The sequence below is a fragment of the Oncorhynchus gorbuscha genome, linkage group LG16 (assembly GCF_021184085.1).
Source record: "Oncorhynchus gorbuscha isolate QuinsamMale2020 ecotype Even-year linkage group LG16, OgorEven_v1.0, whole genome shotgun sequence".
NCBI classification, from domain to species: Eukaryota; Metazoa; Chordata; class Actinopteri; order Salmoniformes; family Salmonidae; genus Oncorhynchus; species Oncorhynchus gorbuscha.
This window is the reverse complement of record NC_060188.1, coordinates 6,418,494-6,439,025: the sequence shown is the minus strand read 5'-3', so window position 1 is coordinate 6,439,025 and position 20,532 is coordinate 6,418,494. Positions and strand designations below refer to the sequence as shown.

The window sequence follows — 20,532 nt, the reverse complement described above, 5'->3', positions numbered from 1 at the left end:
TCTTACGTGGAGCCCCAGACCCGAGGGAGATTATCAGTGGTCTTGTATGTCTTCCATTTCCTAGTAATTGCTCCCACAGTTGATTTCTTCAAACCAAGCTGCTTATCTATTGCAGATTCAGTCTTCCCAGCCTGGTGCAGGTCTACAATTTTGTTTCTGGTGTCCTTTGACAGCTCTTTGGTCTTGGCCATAGTGGAGTTTGGAGTGTGACTGTTTGAGGTTATGGACAGGTGTCTTTTATACTGATAACAAGTTCAAACAGGTGCCATTGATACAGGTAACGAGTGGAGGACAGAGGAGCCTCTTAAAGAAGAAGTTACAGATCTATGAGAGCCATAAATCTGGCTTGTTTGTAGGTGACCAAATACTTATTTTCCACCATAATTTGCAAATAAATTCATAACAAATCCTACAGTGTGATTTTCTGGATTTTATTTCTCATTTTGTCTGTCATAGTTGAAGTGTACCTATGATGGGAATTACAGGCCTCTCTCATCTTTTTAAGTGGGAGAACTTGCACAATTGGTGGCTGACTAAATACTTTTTTGCCCCACTGTAACTCTAACCCCTAACCTTAACCCTCACCTTAACCAAACCCCTAACCTAACCCCTAACCTAACTACAACCAATTAAGTTTAACATGGGTCCGCTGGTCAGTCATGTCCCTTTAGTTTTTCCCAGATACAAAATAATGGCTTTGTTGAGAACTCAATCCTTGTATTTTATTTCTCTATTAAACTGACAGTGACACACAGTAGCTACTAACAGATAACACAGAGACACAGAGCTGTACTCCAGTAGGCTTTACAGTAACATGCAAAGGTGACAGAGGGCTTCAGGTTGGACAATACATTTAGCGGAACTACGTTCGATACCTAAAGCAGGTCAAATAGTGTGAAATGTTGTACATTGAACAATTCACTCAACAGTTTCCCAACACACATTGGCAATAAAAATCCATCGACAAGAGGACATTCCACTCTCTTCTCTTTTACGCTGTTCAAGGACACATTTTAAAGGGAATGGTTTTCTTGTATGTAGTGTACGATACAAACAATGATGGTGACTAGTCTGTTGCAGTCAAAAAGCACAAAGGAACACCAGGAAAGAAGCAAGCACTCTTTATGTCCAGTGACCCTTAGAAACCATGTCACGGGCAACATTTTCTAACCTTATATCTCTGTCCATGTCCTCAGTCCTCGTCCTCATGTTGTTTTTCACTGAGGAGGGGCTTTGTCTTTTCACTGGCTCCGTCTCTTTCCCTGGAACTACGGACTCTGACTCTGATACTCCAGTGTGACAGGCTACCATGGGGTCCTCCATCCCCAAAGGCCCACCTCCAACCTCCATCCACATCAAGGGGGCCTCCTCACTCCACCGGCCCGTCTAAAGCTCTTCTCACACGGGCGTAGTCCGCCGGTTGACCCCGTCCTTCAGGTCATTGGGGAAGCAGTTGTGCAACTGCAGGAAATCGCCTGAGCCGTGCTCGGGGCTGTATGCGTTCTCCGTCATGCCCCCTTTCAGACCCCCCTCACGGGTCAACGTGTACATGGTCAATTCTCCCAACGGCCCCGTTGCTGAGGTCCCACCCTTCAGCCTCGCCGGCGAGTGCTCCTGCGAAGCGTCAGAGGAGCGGGAGCTGGAGTGGGGCGTCCGCCGGCGGAAGCGGTAACTGGGTATGCGTGAGTAGGGTGAGGAGGAGGACATGGAGCGGATGAAGTCGCGGCGAGCGTGGAAGCGGACCTCCTTGTTCTTCTCGATGTAGATGTTGACAGCCAGGACGGCCACCATCTCGGCCACGATGAAGGACAGAGCTCCGAAGTAGAAGGACCAGCCGTAGCTGTAGGTGTTCTTCTTGTCCTCATCTCGCTTGTCACTGGGGTCGCCGGCGTTGCTGGAGATGTAGACAATGATGCCAATGATGTTACTCAGGCCTGAGAGCGTTATGGAAAGACCGAAACACAGAGAGAGAGTGTATATGAGGGAGACACCGAAACAGAGACAGAGAGAGACAGAACATCAGACAATCTCTCAGCCCCATTGGTTTTCCTATCAGGCTTCAGCCCTGACTTGAGGAATGTGTAATCAGACCTCTGGATAATACTAGTCATCAGTCAGAGATCCCAGAACACATCTTCTCTCTGGTCTGATGAGTAATGAACAGTCTTAATGATCGGTGCCACTGACCTCCCCAGCCCTAACACACTGCTCTAATGTACGTAGAGGACAGCTCATGGCCTTCTCCGCCTGCGCTGTGAATGGACTTCACAATTCAGACCGAGCATAGGTAACTGATGAGGGTGTGTGTGTGTGTGTGTCAGGCCCTGAAGGGTGTGTGTCAGGCTCTGAAGGGGGCAGGGCTTACCTGCGGCTACGAACAGGATGCCGGCGCTAAGCAGGATGCTGTTCCTGTTGCTATAGATACGTCCCACGGCCAAACACAGCCCCCCCAGCATCAACAGACAGGTGCTGAGGATAGGAAACACACTGGACGCCCGCACAATACCTGGAGTAGAGAGAGGTATGGTTAGTCTCACACACACACACATGCGCACACACACACACGGACACACACACGGACACACACACTCATGCACGATTAACAGTCAGAGGAAAAACTCCCTGCAGCTTTTTTATGTACACACTGAGTGCTACTGTGGGTTTTAGATATTGAATAACATCACTCTTTAAAGTCTATTGTCTTGGGGGAATATAAGAAAAAATACCCATAACTTTAAATGACGAGCAGTAACAACAGTTAGGATTACTACACACACAGTCACGAGGTCTGAACATTTATTAGAAGAGAAGTGAAGAAGAGAAGAGAAGAAGAGAAGAGAAGAGAGAGAAGAGAGGAGAGGAGAGGAGAGGAGAGGAGAGGAGAGGAGAGGAGAGGAGAGGAGAGGAGAGGAGAGGAGAGGAGAGGAGAGGAGAGGAGAGGAGAGGAGAGGAGAGGAGAGGAGAGGAGAGGAGAGGAGAGGAGAGGAGAGGAGAGGAGAGGAGAGGAGAGGAGAGGAGAGAGAGGAGAAGAGAAGATAGGAGACAAAAGGAGAAGAGAAGAGATGAGACGAGACGAGAAGAGAAAAGAAGTGAAGAGAAGTCAAGAAGAGAAGAGACAATGACCACTCACGCAGGAGATATTCTGAGCTGTCTGTGTCATAGTCGTTATCATCTGGGAAGTGGTTGATACGGTAACAGCTCCCTACGTTAATCCCTGCAGGACATTGGAAGAAACATTGCATTGCATTTACACACAGTGACTGAAACAGCTGAGGAACAGACCTCAGTTATTAACTTACATCGTCGATCAAATCAAATCAAATGTATTCATAAAGCCCTTTTTACATCAGCAGATGTCACAAAATGCTTATACAGAAACCCAGCCTAAAACCCCAAACAGCAAGCAAAGCAGATGTAGAAGCATGGTGGCTAGGAAAAACGCCCTAGAAGGCAGGAACCTAGTAAGAAACCTAAAGAGGAACCAGGCTCTGAGGGGTAAACAGTCCTCTTCGGGCTGTGCCGGGTGGAGATTATAAGAGTAAATGGCAATTAAGGCTAGATCGTTCTTCAGTCACAATGGTTGTAGAGGGTGCAACAGCACATCTTCAGTAAATGTCAGTTGGATTTTCCTAGCCGAGCATTCCGAGGTCAAGACAGTAGGTGCGGTAGAGAGAGAGCGAAAGAGGGAAGGAGGGCACTAGAGAGCGTGAGAGAGGGTCGAAAACAGTAGGTCCGGGACAAGGTAGCACGGCTGGTGAACAGGTCAGGGTTTCATAGCCACAGGCAAAAAGGCAGAAACTGGAGCAGCAGCACAACTAGGTGGACTGGGACTGCCAGGAGTCATCAGGCCAGGTAGACCTGAGGCATGGTTCTAGGACTCAGGTCCTCAGAGAGAGGGAGTGAGAGTGAGAGGGAGAGTGAGAGTGAGAGTGAGAGGGAGAGGGAGAGGGAGAGGGAGAGGGAGAGGGAGAGGGACACACAGAGACAGAGAGAGATACAGAGAGAGAGAGAGACAGAGAGAGACAGACACAGACACAGAGAGCCAGAGACAGACAGAGAGAGGGAGAGAGAGATGTAAGAATTAGAAGGATCATACTTATTAAGTTCACACAGGAAACCAGACAAGACAGGAGAATTTTACCAGATAGGACAGACTGACCCTAGCACCCCAGCACATAGACTATTTCAGAATATACACAGGAGGCTGAGACAGGGGGGTCAGTGAATATGATCAAATTGGGGTTCTAGTCAAGATTCTAGCAGTCGTGTTTAGCACTAACTGAAGTCATTTCCAGGAGAGGCTTCGTTACTGCTACTTGTATTGAGTTTGATACAAATTATGTTCAACATAGGAGGGCCAAGCACAGGAAGTAGCTCTTTCAGTGGTTTAGTTGGAATAGGGTCCAGTACAGTGACGTGTATTCATGGCTGCCATTTTCTTTTTTCAATTTGCAACAGGCTGAATGTATCTCACAAGAGAAAGCCTCCGAGCGACACAGAGTCTCTCTGTTTCTCTACGTGTAGGTCGACTATGTGATGCTGTCTGGTCCAAACCAATATGACATTGTTGCCTTCTTTAGCATTGAATCCAAGGGAAGACAGCAAGCATCTGGCCTCCATTGACAAAAATAGTATACAAAACTAGCCAATCATTGTTGAGCTGAACTGAGCGACCTCAGCTGTGCATGGTCCAGGTGCATTAAAAAAGTGTTAACTCCTATCAAATACCATTGAGAGCATACGTCATTGACAGAAAAACTTGAATTGTTGCATTTTGTTGTGTTGTTTTTCTCCGGTAGCTAGCCAGCCAGCTAGCAATAGTTGTTTAGTGGTCCCGAAAATGACAGAAACATTAACTTGCTTGACCATTCTGTAGGTCATGTAACTGTTTGTTACTGTTCCAGGAATATGCTTTGTGGACTTCACTGGACAGAGGTGGCTTCCTCAGTGATTTTATCCACTCACTGCTTCTGGTCCAGTCAGCAGCTGGAAGGTTTAGAGGCCATGACTATTTTGGTGAATGTGTCGAGAGATACAGGATAAAATAACTTGAGTGTCTCCCATTGATCCTAGGTCCTGGCAGAACTGTGCAGACAGAACAACTGAGTTTTGGAGAAATAGGCAGATTCAAAGAGGAGTCCGTAATATACTTTCTAATGATCATGATCTTTTAATCTAAGAAGTTCATGAATTCATCACTGCTGAAGTGAAGGCCAGCCTCTCTTGGGGAATGCTGCTATTTAGTTAGCTTTGCAACAATATCAAAAATACATGTTGGATTTATACTCCTCCATCAGGTTGGAAAAGTAGGCTGATTGAGCAGCAGTGAGGGCTCTTCAATATTGCACAGTACTTTTTATATTTACACACAGTGTGTGAAGAATCTGAGGGACTGACCCCGGTTCATTTCTTACACATTAGACTAATACAGTACTTGAAGATAAGGGCACCAGGGGGACAATATAAGAGAATAGAAAATGGCATCACATTTAAAAAATGTATTGCCTTCCTCCTATTGAAAAGCTCTAGATTCTCATAACTTAGTGATGAATAGCACTGTAGGACACAGTAGGACTATATATTTTATTCATCCACTATAACAAGCTGGTTAACACTGAGATATTCATCCACTATAACAAGCTGGTTAACACTGAGATATTAATCCACTATAACAAGCTGGTTAACACTGAGATATTCATCCACTATAACAAGCTGGTTAACACTGAGATATTCATCCACTATAACAAGCTGGTTAACACTGAGATATTCATCCACTATAACAAGCTGGTTAACACTGAGATATTCATCCACTATAACAAGCTGGTTAACACTGAGATATTCATCCACTATAACAAGCTGGTTAACAATGAGATATTCATCCACTATAACAAGCTGGTTAACACTGAGATATTCATCCACTATAACAAGCTGGTTAACACTGAGATATTCATCCACTATAACAAGCTGGTTAACACTGAGATATTCATCCACTATAACAAGCTGGTTAACACTGAGATATTCATCCACTATAACAAGCTGGTTAACAATGAGATATTCATCCACTATAACAAGCTGGTTAACACTGAGATATTCACCCACTATAACAAGCTGGTTAACACTGAGATATTCATCCACTATAACAAGCTGGTTAACACTGAGATATTCACCCACTATAACAAGCTGGTTAACACTGAGATATTCACCCACTATAACAAGCTGTTTAACACTGAGATATTCACCCACTATAACAAGCTGTTTAACACTGAGATATTCACCCACTATAACAAGCTGTTTAACACTGAGATATTCACCCACTATAACAAGCTGTTTAACACTGAGATATTCATCCACTATAACAAGCTGGTTAACACTGAGATATTCATCCACTATAACAAGCTGGTTAACACTGAGATATTCATCCACTATAACAAGCTGGTTAACACTGAGATATTCATCCACTATAACAAGCTGGTTAACACTGAGATATTCATCCACTATAACAAGCTGTTTAACACTGAGATATTCATCCACTATAACAAGCTGGTTAACACTGAGATATTCATCCACTATAACAAGCTGTTTAACACTGAGATATTCATCCACTATAGCAAGCTGTTTAACACTGAGATATTCATCCACTATAACAAGCTGGTTAACACTGAGATATTAATCCACTATAACAAGCTGGTTAACACTGAGATATTCATCCACTATAGCAAGCTGTTTAACACTGAGATATGAAGCTCATGGAGAGCTTGTTCAACTGAACTTCATCTTCTCCTTGGAGGCAGAATACATTATTCCATTACTCCCCCTCTTGGCTCGTTACACTGGTGTCAGAAGTGGGATTGGGAGGAAATGGAAAAGAATGTGAGGAATGGTTTGTCCTCAGATCTAGATGGACCCATGTATGTGTTCAACACGACAAGGTGATGTTTGTCTCACCTCAACCCATTACCTTCTCCCTATATTGGCTTTAGATAAAGCAGCAAGCAGCCGATGAGAACCTCATGTAAGGTGAGGTGAGGCAATGGTTATTGGTTATGACTTTCAAAAAGGTGCAGTCAATGCCCTGGGTCTCTCTGGGGCTTGCAAATTAAGATTCCAGCTCATTGCACAACACATAAATCGTGGGCCACCACAAAGCCAATTTGAGTGCTGGAGGAACAACACACACACACTGATATTACACCGTATTTCGTGCATTTCAGTGCATGTCCAAATTCATCTGAGGTGAATCCCTGAATGGTTGAGCTCAGGGAAAACAACCACCTTACTGGAACAACAAAGGAGTGGGCTCTCTGATGGCTTTAAGTACCTGTCTGAGGGTGAGGGTCTGTGTGTGTGTGTGTGTGTGTGTGTGTGTGTGTGTGTGTGTGTGTGTGTGTGTGTGTGTGTGTGTGTGTGTGTGTGTGTGTGTGTGTGTGTGTGTGTGTGTGTGTGTGTGTGTGTGTGTGTGTGTGTGTGTGTGTGTGTGTGTGTGTGTGTGTGTGTGTGTGTGTGTGTGTGTGTGTGTGTGTGTGTGTGTGTGTTGGGTAGGGGAGAGACCTATTGCTGTAATATTGTACACACTCAGGGGGGAGGGAGGGAGGGAGAGGAGGAGGGGGAGGGAGGGAAGAGGGGGAGGGAGGGAGGAAGAGGAGGAGGAGGGGGAGGGAAGAGGGTGGAGAAGGGAGGGAGGAAGAGGAGGAGAGGGAGGGAAGAGGGGGGAGGAGGAGGAGGAGGGAGGGAAGATGAGGAGGAGGGAAGAGGAAGGGAGGGAAGAGGACGAGAAGGTTCATGGATACATAATGTTGTTGTGGTATTGCTGTTCAGCCAACCAGCCACTTACCATCTCTGCCTCGGGCTGGGCTGGACTGTACCTGAGTTTATTTGCAGTGTTGAGCACAGCCAGCACTCAGCAGTGTCACTGTCAACAGTTACTGTGGTGTGTGTTTTTGCTGTGTTTGTGCTTGTGTGCTTGCTACATGTGTGCACTCATGTCTTGAACAAATGTTGTAAGATTCCATGGAGAAACCCTTTAACCATGGTGTTGTTGTGGTATTAACCATCTATTTCCGCCCTCAGATCCCTAATGGCTCAATACCTGTGACAGGTTGACGCAGTTTCCTCCCGACTGTATAAAAGCCTTATTACGTGAGTAACCACCAAGAAGGAACCTAACAGCTAGTCAGAGACCCAGGAGACCCTCTCTGTAAACTCAGGGTAACTCACAGAGCAGGGGCCTTGAGACACACACATAGCCATTAACTGGGTCTGCTTTAATTAGGACCGTAAAATCACACAGTCTGTCTGTATGTTTATATGCCAAATAAACACCTCATGTAACTGATAATTGTCCCGAAGAAGAGCATCATTACCCAGTAGTGGTGCGTGGGTAAAATCCCGGGGGAAGCCAATCTCCCCAGAAAAGCCAGATTTCCACATATACTGTATGTTGTGATAATTGCATTGTTTGCTCTATAACCTGTTAGTTAATGTGCCTTGCCACCGTGATACACTATACTGTATATACAAGAGTATGTGGACACCCCTTCAAATGACTGGATTCGGCTATTTCAGCCACACCCGTTGCTGACAAGTCATTTTGTAAAATATCTGCCCTGCTAGAGCTGACCCGGTCAACTGTAAATAATGTTATTGTAAAGTGGAAACATCTAGGAACAACAATGGCTCAAGCGCGAAGTGGTTGGCCACATAAGCTCACAGAACGGGACCGCCGAGTGCTGAAGCACGTAGTGCATTAAAATCATCTATCATCGGTTGCAACACTCACTATCGAGTTCCAAACTGCCTCTGGAAGCAACGTCAGCACAAGAACTGTTAGTCGGGAGCTACCTGCCCGACTGCATAGTGCCAACAATAACGTTTGGTGGAGGAAGAGTAATGGTCTGGGGCTGTTTTTCATGGTTCAGGCCCCTTAGTTCCAGTGAAGGGAAATCTTAACTCTACAGCATACAATCACATTCTAGACAATTCTGACTTTGTGGCAACAGTTTGGGGAAGGCCCTTTCCTGTTTCAGTATGACAATGTGCACAAAGCAAGGTCCATACAGAAATAGTTTGTCAAGATTGGTGTAGAAGAACTTGTCTGGCCTGCACAGAGCCCTCACCTTTGGGAAGAATTGAAACACCAACTGCGAGCCAGGCCTAATCGCCCAACATCAGTGACCAACCCCACTAATGCTCGTGTGGCTGAATGGAAGCAAGTCCTCACAGCAATGTTCCAGCATCTAGTGGAAAGCCTTCCCAGAAGAGTGGAGGCTGTTAAATCAGCAAAAGGGGGACCAACTCCATATTAATGCCAATGATTTTGGAAGGAGATGTTTGACGTGTCCACATACTTTTGATCATAAAGGTTTAAAGGCAGAGACAATAAGAAGACAGAGGAGCAGAATAAATTCAACCACACCTTTGTTTTATCACAAAACCGGCAGTAACCTCTGTCCAGTGAAGTCCACAAAGCATATTGCATGTATTGTAACAAACAGTTACATGACCTACAGCATAGTCAAGAAAGTTCATGTTTCCCACATTTTCAGACTTCTAAATAACTATTGATTTAGAACCACAGAGAGTTACAGCAAGTTGCAAAGAAACAGGAGCTGCCTCCACTATTCTAGGACCATTTACACTTCATTTACACTTCAACATTCCAACATCATCAAATCACCTCTGCTTAGTCTAATACAGTGACAACTACAGTCCATGGTTCTGATTTCTGTGTGTGTGTGTGTGTGTGTGTGTGTGTGTGTGTGTGTGTGTGTGTGTGTGTGTGTGTGTGTGTGTGTGTGTGTGTGTGTGTGTGTGTGTGTGTGTGTGTGTGTGTGTGTGTGTGTGTGTGTGTGTGTGTGTGTGTGTGTTTTTTCCTAGGCAACTAAAAGATACCAAAAACAATTTAGCACAATGTGTGTGTGTGTGTGTGTGTGTGTTTGTTTTCCTAGGCTACCTGGCAACGTTAGCTAGTTAACATTAGCCTTCTACATCTAGCTACATATTGAACTTCCATCCTCTCAGGCCGGGGCACAACAATGTATGAATTAAGGGTTGGGGGAAGCCTGGCTTCTCTTAGCATCCATGAAAAAACGTGTTTTGTTCTTTCTAACAGAAGAGATGTTTGGACATGACAATGACATTGCTAGAATGGACGTAATGGGTGAGCAGTCATTTATTTATGTCCAGCATTTCCCATCTCTTGCCTCTTCCCTCCTCACCCATTTCATCTCATCCCATCCCCCGTCCTCCCTCCCCCATAGCATCTCACTCAGACCCCAGCTCCAACCTCCCCAGTCTGTCTGCCGCCATGGCCCCTTCCACCTGTGTGTGTGTGTGTGTGTGTGTGTGTGTGTGTGTGTGTGTGTGTGTGTGTGTGTGTGTGTGTGCGTGCGTGCGTGCGTGCGTGCGTGCGTGCGTGCGTGCGTGCGTGCGTGCGTTTGTGCGTGTGTGCCGGTCTGTCTAGGGGAAGAGGGAAAGAGAATATTGCATCTGATTTGTAATCCGATTAGAGACTGAGGCTCCTGGGCTTGTGATTTACGAGCGGTCGTTATCAGTCTAATGTCTAAGGTGTGCGTGTGTGCGTGTGTGAGCAAGAAAGAGACAGACAGACAGACAGACAGACAGACAGACAGACAGACAGACAGACAGACAGACAGACAGACAGACAGACAGACAGACAGACAGACAGACAGACAGACAGACAGACAGACAGACAGACAGACAGACAGACAGACAGACAGACAGACAGACAGGCAGGCAGGCAGGCAGGCAGACAGGCAGACAGACAGACAGTGTGAGAGGAAGACCAGACCCTGAGCCCTTCCTGGGAGACCACCGCTGGGCACATCCTCTCCATGGCAACCCCAGTTCTGTTTCAACAGTCTGATTTCCATAATGTCTCTAAGGACGCCTTTGACATCTTCATTGGCAACCACCGACAGACAGCCTGTCACATGGCTCCCTGTCAACAGCCCCCTAACCCCTCAAGAAATATATCCCCCAACACACACACATCTGTCTATACCTGTTGTTTACGAAGCATGTGTCAAATACATTTTGATTTGAAACACAAAACACAGATATTACATAATGTACCCCCACACACACATGCATGCCCTGTGAGTGGAACAGCTATCACAGCACAGCATTGCTGTGGGTGACAGGATGATGTACTTTGCCATTATTGTGAATTAACTCAGCTCAGCCAATAACGCGAGAGCCTCAGTGGAATAGACCAATCGCATTACAGTATCACAGCATCATATCCTACACTCTCTCAGCTCTCCCTGGTGTCTACCCTGCCTTTTTCCTATCCTCAAGACATATCATCTCTCCAGTTGAATATTTTAATGGGCAGATTAATTAAGGATACCCTCCAAATGAACATCAATACATATATCTGTAATATATAGCAGCATTAATACAGCCTGGGGGCTATTATGTAATGGTACATGAGGTGGCTGCATAGGTCAGTCAGTGAATGTAAGGCAGAGTCCCAAATGTTATCTTATTTCCTTTATAGTACACTACTACGCTACTTTCAACCAGGGACCATATGGCTCTAGTCAAAAGCAATGCACTATATAGGGAATAGGGTGCAATTTGGGACTCAGCCTTACATTCACTGACTGTACTATACAGCCGCATAGTATACCATTACATCATCAAAAGGGGCCAGTGAGGCTGTGGGTTGGAGTCTATCAGGGGGAGTAATCTGGTTTTATATCGCTGTAAACAGATAGGACACTGTTCCCCAGCCTATAAAACAACCAGACACTGTTCCCTGGTCCTCTCAGGTGGCAGCATAGAAATGTAATTACTAGAAGGGACAATTATTCTGTGATGGGTGGTCCAGCTCCCAGTGGCCATATTAATCTGTTTCTATGGTAGTATAGGCAGCTGGGAGTGCTGAAGGCTGGGATCGCTAGGGGTGCAGACTGGCTTCCTCTCCTTGTCTCCTTTCCTTCATCTTCACCAATGTGAATACTGGGGTGCATCTCAATAGGCTAAAGTGGCTTTCTCTCCTTGTCTCCTTACAATGTGATAAAACTGGATAGGTTAAATTCACCGGTAAGTATCCTCCATTTCGCATTCAAACCTGTGTTTTCAGATCAGTACAACTGAATGAGAGGAGGTGAGGATGAGGTGAGGAAGCCGCTTTAGACTATTGCGATGCACCCAGCATCTCCATAGATCCAGCCCACCCACATAATAAGCTGGCTCTTAGGTTTGGGCTTCACAACTAAATATAGGAATAAATTAATCATTCAGTAATGATAGAGTTTGAGTGGCAGTTCACCGATTGAAATGTCACCCGAGTGTAATTTGTAACACATGTAACCAAGCAGCGCTCCGCCTGATTTTGTACTCCGTTGGCCTATAGTTAGTCATCAGGGTTCAAATGTTATGGCGTTGTCCCCTTATTGGCTCAATAGACCCCCATATAAACTCAGCAAAAAAAAGAAACGTAACTTTTTCAAAGATAATTCGTACAAATCCAAATAACTTCACAGATCTTCATTGTAAAGGGTTTAAACACTGTTTTCCATGCTTCGGTACATCCGATCGGTACATCCGAACATCACACCTGCGGGACAGGTACAGGATGGCAACAATAACTGCCCGAGATACACCTGGAATGCACAATCTCTCCATCAGTGCTCAGACTGTCCGCAATAGGCTGAGAGAGGCTGGACTGGGGGCTTGTAGGCCTGTTGTAAGACAGGTCCTCACCAGACATCACCGGCAACAACGCCGCCTATGGGCACAAACCCACCATCACTGGACCAGACAGGACTGGAAAAAAGTTATCTTCACTGATGAGTCACGGTTTTGTCTCACCAGGGGTGATGGTCAGATTCACGTTCAACGTCGAAGGAATGAGCGTTACACAGAGGCCTGTACTCTGGAGCAGGATCGATTTGGAGGTAGAGAGTCTGTCATGGTTTGGGGCGTCATCGGACTGATCTTGTTGTCATTGCAGGCAATCTCAATGCTGTGCATTACAGGGAAGAGATCCTACTCCCTCATGTGGTACCCTTCCTGCAGGCTCATCCTGACATGACCCTCCAGCATGACAATGCCACCAGCCATACTGCTCGTTCTGTGCATAATTTCCTGCAAGACAGGAATGCCAGTGTTCTGCCATGGCCAGCGAAGAGCCCGGATCTCAATCCCATTGTTACTTTTGATTTTGACCCCCCTTTGTTTGATGACACATTTGTGCATTTCTGTTAGTCACATGTCTGTGGAACCTGTTCAGTTTATGTCTCACTTGTTGAATCTTGTTATGTTCATACAAATACTTACACATGTTTGATGAAAATAAAAGCAGTTGACAGTGAGAGGACATTTTTGTTTTTGCTGAGTTTAGAAGGACAGAAGAAGAGAAGAGATGTGTAAAAGAGAGAAGAGTATGAGTGAGTGAAGCAAAGAGAAGAGAATAGGAGGGGTGGGGAGGGGAGGGGCAGAGCTGAGGGCAGCATGCAAGAGGAGAGGAGAGGAGAGGAGAGGAGAGGAGAGGAGAGGAGAGGAGAGGAGAGGAGAGGAGAGGAGAGGAGAGGAGAGGAGAGGAGAGGAGAGGAGAGGAGAGGAGAGGAGAGGAGAGGAGAGGAGAGGAGAGGAGAGGAGAGGAGAGGAGAGGAGAGGAAAAGGTAGAGATGAGAGAAAAACAGAGGAGAGCAGAAAAGTGGCAGAGCTGGTGGAAGTGAGAGCCCGGTGGCTAATTAGCACCCTTGTGGCCTATCGGCTGACACATTTTAATTACAGACCTGTGGAACATGCTGAGAATGCCAAGCGAGATTCAAAATAAGCTAATTGGGAGTGCAATAGTGAGAAAGGAGCTGTCCAGTGCTGAAATTAAACTAACAAAAGACAAGGGTTTGATTTCAGCACCGGACAGCTTCTTACTCTCTGCTACAGCTAATAGCAGAGATGGCAGGGACGCTGATGGGCGGGGATGCTGGACAAAAGGGATTCTTCTTCTGCTGACAAATGTATTCAAAGACTTACGGCACCACACACTGTGGACAGCCCTCAAGCTCTCTGCTCTGTCTGCGAATGGAACCAGTGATTGGAACACAAAGTGCTTGTGGAATAGTGATTTCCAGAGCACTAAATTATGAATTTCTGAAATTACAATCACAAAGGAATAGAATTAAAGATGGCCATTGACCAATCTGAAGATAGAATTTGTGAAACAAGCCGCTAGGCTACATGCTGCTTTTACATTTTTATCCCATGAATCTACATGTCAAAATAATGAACACTTCCTGAGAAGAACACTGAGAAATGAGCTGTCCAGTGCTGAAATGAAACTAGCACAGAGGCTAATATGAACACATTAGTGGGCTGTGTTCATGCTAATAGGGCTTGCTTATGTGCCACTTTAATTTCAACACTGGGCAGCTCAAGATTCACTCTGCTCAACAAGTGCTTACTGTCCACATGTTTTAGATGTGTTACAATGTGTTTCGACTGTCTGGTGTCACAGCCGCTGACTCCCAGAGAGGCTACATATCTCACACTTAATGTACGGACATTGAAGTTGGATTGTGAGGTCAGGTGACAAATAGATTTTTGCACTGACTACACTATCAGTTTCGAGTTTTCATCACAGATAGAACTAGGAAGCCATATATTTCACCGGATGTATAAATGTGAAGCATCCGGTTGCCATTTTCACTCACTACCAAATATGGTGATGAGAGGAAGCCCAGTGGCCCACATTCTGCTAATTTTCTCATTGATGAAACATTTGATCTTCATACAGTTTTCTTTTTCCAAACTACAATCTATAACAATCAGAGTGGACTGCATATTGTAGATGTTACCCATTCCCAAAGTTTCAAAAAATTTGCAAGGGCGAATTGCACACACAAACTTCACCGAGTAGGCATTCCCTAGCAGAAATATGCAAATAAATATTGGAAAGCGCCAATAGGATCTCACTAGCTCGTCCTTGGCTCTGCCCACCGCCTTGCTTGTTCTGCCCACTATGATTAATTTGCTCCGATGAAAACGACAGACTTTAGTCTATCTTGGGTTAGTAATAAAAACTCTTAGTTTATATTGTCACAAGTAGGCCTACAGTGAAATACTTTTCTTGCTTTCTCTTTCCCAACAATGCAGCAATCAAGAAGTAGTGTAAAAAATAAATACAAATTCAAGTCGAACCAAAACACATGAGAATTAGAAACAAGTTCAACACGAGAAAGTTAGTAAGCTATATACTGTACAGTGTCAATTCCAGGGTCAGTTCCAATACCATATTTACAATGTGCAGGGATACTGGAGTGGAAGGGGTAGATATGTATAGAGAGAGGTAAGGTGACTAGGCATCAGGATATATGATAAACGGAGTAGCAGCAGAGTATATGATGGCTATTTTAAGTTCTGTTTTTATTGTCATGTGCACTAGTACAGTGAATTGGACTTTCTTGCTTGCTCTAAGATCTGGCATGCGTCAACAACGCCTGGGCACAGTCTCTTCCTCTTGTGTTCTTATCTACTGATTATTGTCCCCATGACAACCGTGGGACACTTGTCCACTCAAATGGCGTCTGGTGTGTATGCTCTCTCTAATTCTCTCTTTCTCTCTTTCTTTCTCTCTCTCGGGGGACCTGAGCCCTAGGACCATGCCTCAGGACTACCTGACATGACTCCTTGCTGTCCCCAGTCCACCTGGCCATGCTGCTGCTCTAGTTTCAACTGTTCTGCCTGTGATTATTATTATTTGACCATGCTGGTCATTTATGAACATTTGGACATCTTGGCCATGTTCTGTTATAATCTCCACCCGGCACAGCCAGAAGAGAACTGGCCACCCCACATAGCCTGGTTCCTCTCTAGGTTTCTTCCTAGGTTTTGGCCTTTCTAGGGAGTTTTTCCTAGCCACCGTGCTTCTACACCTGCATTGCTTGCTGTTTGGGGTTTTAGGCTGGGTTTCTGTACAACACTTTGAGATATCAGCTGATGTACAAAGGGCTATATAAATACATTTGATTTGATTTGATTTTGATAGTGGTACATTAATCTGTTATATACATTTTGATTCAAATGTCAGAAAGATTGTCTGAATAAATAGCATTTCTAGCCATAATGTACTGTAGGTAGCCTATGTATAGTCTATTCAGATATACAGTACTGTGGATAGGTCTATTTATAGTCTATTCAGATATACAGCACTGTAGACAGGCCTATTTATAGTCCATCCAGATATATACAATAACTGTGGAACCTCTGTATGTTCAAGAACTGTAGCAAACAAACACAGCAGTCAAAAATATAGAAACGCTTGTTTAGTTTTTTCCCTTTTCTTGATGACTTCTGGTTTCTGTTTTCTTTAGGCTACTTATAGAGCTAGCTGCATACTGCTCCATTCAGCTTTCAGCTATATAATACAAATGAAACGTGGCTAAACTAAACTATCCTAAATAAAAAAGACATACAGACTGGATTCTCTTTTCAGACTTTTATTTTGCTATATGTGTAAAAATAAAGGTTACAACTAAATCTTGTAAGGAAAAAAAGTGTCTGTCTTGCTTGTCTTTAGGTGACAGAGGTGTACTGGCTGGACATCTCCCAGCTGTATGTGTTATAGTACACCTGTGGTGGCGCATAGCAGCCGCAGCAATAGGCCATGGGCTGTACAGTCGCCCATGTGTATGTCATCTGGATCTGCTCGCTGATATCATAACCCGATGTCTGCACCGACCCGGAGTCGGTTGCACGCGCTCCAGGGGTCTCAATGATCTCGAGGGTCTCTGAGATCTTGTTAGCTGCTGCGGCGGTGCCACGGTTACCAGGAGACGAGGCGATGGCCGTGGCAAGTCCATTCGCAATGGTTGTACCAATGGCAGCAGCGGCGAGGTCACAGTTGATGGCTGAAGCAGTAGTCACGCGGAAATCACCTGAGCCCAGCCGGGTCTCGAGGTTCTGGATGGCTTTTGGAGCGAGTTTCTCCGCGGGGCTAGTATTGGGAATGGGGCTCCAATCCCCGGCCTCAGGTCGAAGGCTCAGTCCTTGGGCGGTTGCCACCGCTCGTTTCAAAAGCTCAGTTAATTGTCGAGACTTCACTCTCTTGTCCATTTCAATTGCCATCTTGATTGACAGGGTCACGGTGTCAACTAAGTCGATGTGGGTGTCCATGTCTGATGGATTTATGATGGTTGATGGACGATGCAGCGCTTTTTTAGGTTTTGGAACGTGGCGTCATAATGGATGCGAACATTTCGTCACACGTTCACATCATTCATACACATCAAGCACTATTATCTTAATATAATAATAATATATGCCATTTAGCAGACGCTTTTATCCAAAGCGACTTACAGTCATGTGTGCATACATTCTACGTATGGGTGGTCCCGGGGATCGAACCCACTACCCTGGTGTTACAAGCGCCATGCTCTACCAACTGAGCTACACAGGATGTCTTATGTTTACACTGAATATATAGGCTATTTGCAGAGCTGAAAGAAACGCCAGGGAATAGGATGTTGAAAAACGACGGGGATATATTAAAAAATCAACTAGGTTGTCCTAATTAAACTATCATGGCCTGTAATATAATTGATAGCCTACAAAACCACGGATGTGTTGAAGAGCTATACCAATCACAGAGCTATACCAATCACAGAGCTATACCAATCACAGAGCTATACCAATCACAGAGCTATACCAATCACAGAGCTATACCAATCACAGAGCTATACCAATCACAGAGCTATACCAATCACAGAGCTATACCAATCACAGAGCTAAACCAATCACAGAGCTATACCAATCACAGAGCTAAACCAATCACAGGCCTGCCATCATCCATGCTCAGCAAACCTCCTCAGCCTTTCCTTTTCCAGCTGTTCTTTTCCTATAGAAAGCAGTGCAATAAAACACTCATGCAATGACAGCACTGCGTGATAACCACATCAGATACTGCACTCCGGCTGCCAAGTCATTTGTTTTCTCTGATGGGCCTGTCCAAGCCACGCGAAGGGGGCCCGAGCCACGCCTGACTTTCAAAAGATGACCTGCATCAGGCGCATCGTGGATATCTGTGGTGTGGAGCGGACATGGATAGATCAGGAAAGATTACTCATTTGTGTTGGAATAGGAGCTGAACACACAGAAACAGACATAGGCCTACCTTTTGGATTACATAAATCGATTATGCCGCCGAAGCTTCGTCTAAAATAACCTGGCTAATCTTGGAAACTTTTCTAGCTTTTTCAAATTGATAGTGTGTTAAACTGTTGTCCATATTTATCATTTCAACAGTGTTGCTTATTAGCAAATACATTCACTATCAGGAGGCCAACATCTTGTAAAATGATGGGTTCTGGCTTTAGTCTACGTCAAACATTCTGGCCGCGCAGTTCAGCACCACGGGCAGCTGCTCGAGCGCTATGCTCCGTCTGCGACTGGAACACAACAAAGTACTTCTAGAATAGTGTCTTCCCGCGCACTAGATTATACATCTACTTGCTAGTGATATCCACACCCCTCTGCACACGTATTCTCAAACCATTACTGACAGGATTGAGGTCAGGAGTGACTGTGGGTTGACTGAAGGGACACTTGACTTGCAAATTGGGGTTGTAAGCCCTAAGGTTCCACGAAGATAAGACAACCTTGTCATATAGGCTAGAATAAATCCCAAAGCCTTGGAAAAAGTACAGGTTAAAGTCAGTGATTTGTTGGACTACAATGCCAGCAGCTTTGTTTCACCCACTTAAGCTAAACCACCTCAAACTATTACGGAACATTATGTTATTCAAGTAGAGTTTGATACAAGAACCTAAAACCTTGAAAACGTCTTAATTCCAATGGTTCTAAAAGGCTAACAGCAGTGGATGAATGGTAATATATTGTTGCCATTGCCTCCGCCTCTGACCAATTAGACTACGAACCATGTAGGCCTATTGGGGGCTCTGGTCTATACACGACTTATTATCAAAATACTTCACATAAAACTACATTAAGCAAGCATGTCTAGCTATACCTATACAAAATACATGCATTTGTACATCTTTAATGGCATAAGAACATCATATTTTACTTTGCTTGGACAATGAGATCTCTGTGCAGATTCCTCTTTATTTTTATAACCTAGTCTCTCATGTTTCCATAGCAATTGGAGAGACGTTGCCAAGCAACACCCTCAAATACAATAAAGACGTGAATGAAGGCAGAGCTCGTCCTGAAGGCAGGACTCATAAAGGTCTACAGAGCGTCTTTAAGTTTAGGAAACAGCAACAGTGTAGTGAAAATATCAACCAACTTCACTCTGTCAGTGATTTATAAACTTTTTAAACAAGTGTGTTGATTAACTTGTTTTCTCCATAATCCACTCATAGAATTATGGCGCCGCTTCAGATATAAACATATTCCCTGTATTTAAACTAGATCATTCTTACGGCCAACACCTGCGGCGTTTAATGTATTTGTCATGCTCATATCACTGCCAAACAGTCCTTATTAAAGACTACACTATTTACTCTCACCTTGTTTGGAGCGCGTAAAAACGCACCCTTTGACGGCGTTAAGTCTCTTCCTCTCTCTTAGCGAAGAGAAGCCAATACAGTTGACAGTAGAAACAAAACAGCCCCTCTATGAGACAATTACCTTCTTCCTCCAAATATGTAACATGAAGCCAAATACTTCCCTTTTCAATATATTAGGCTACCCATAAGCACCCTTTCTCCACATGAACTCAACATGACCAAAGTATAATAGAAAGAGTAACCTATTTCAGCTTGCCTTACCTTCAATACAACATATTCTCCACAGCCCAGAGTGCGTAAGATCTCCCCTTGCCTTCTTGGGTTGTGACTGGGTGTCATCCGTACTGGCATTGGTTGCGTTGCATATGTATGCCCGTGAGTACAGCCAGTAGTCCGTCCCGATGGCTATGGTCATGAGGCTGAAAGCGGCGAAAGCCCCCACGGTAGCCAGCAGTGTCTGAACCCCACGGTCACACCACGCCATGGCGCTTCATATTATTCAACAGAGCCCGGTCTACACACACCTGGAGAGCGTCACGGCGCGGCGGGTCATCTGGTCATACCGCATGTCCACTGCGCTTTGCTCGCCCCTCTCTCCTCTCCAAGGATCTGAGACGTGGGCTACGTGTTGACTATGGGTGACACCGGATCACAATGTTCACATGGGGCTGTAGCGCTCACTCCGTGTGACAGCCAGCTTGAGTGATCCGAACGGGAGAGAAATCGGTGTCCACACTGATCTGACGCGCGCAGACAGCCCACATGTTTGGCCATTCATAGTTTCTGAATCGCCTGATATTTAACCGCAGGTTGATTCTATGTTCCTGGTTTGCTCCTGCCCTATATTGCTTTATCTTGGCCAGGTCCCAATTGTAAATGAGAACTTGTTCTCAACTTGCCTACCTGGTTAAATAAAGGTGAAATAAAAATAAAATAAAATATACCAACTTTTATTGGAATCAGAACCTGTCAATATCACTGATCTATGGAGAGATGTCACTAGGAGGGGAGGGGCTGCAGAGAAATAATGAGT

General features: G+C 44.9%; 1 protein-coding gene across 1 annotated transcript; it reads right to left on the bottom strand.

The window, feature by feature from the left end:
* Positions 1-705: 705 nt before the first annotated feature.
* On the bottom strand, positions 706-20,320 carry cacng4b (calcium channel, voltage-dependent, gamma subunit 4b). Its single transcript, XM_046307007.1, has 4 exons — positions 19,761-20,320; positions 3,131-3,214; positions 2,366-2,506; positions 706-1,934 (listed from the first exon to the last, which is right to left on the bottom strand). The coding sequence occupies exons 1-4, from the start codon at positions 19,981-19,983 to the stop codon at positions 1,399-1,401; spliced, it is 984 nt and encodes a 327-aa protein (XP_046162963.1). The 5' UTR covers positions 19,984-20,320; the 3' UTR covers positions 706-1,398.
* Positions 20,321-20,532: the final 212 nt, after the last annotated feature.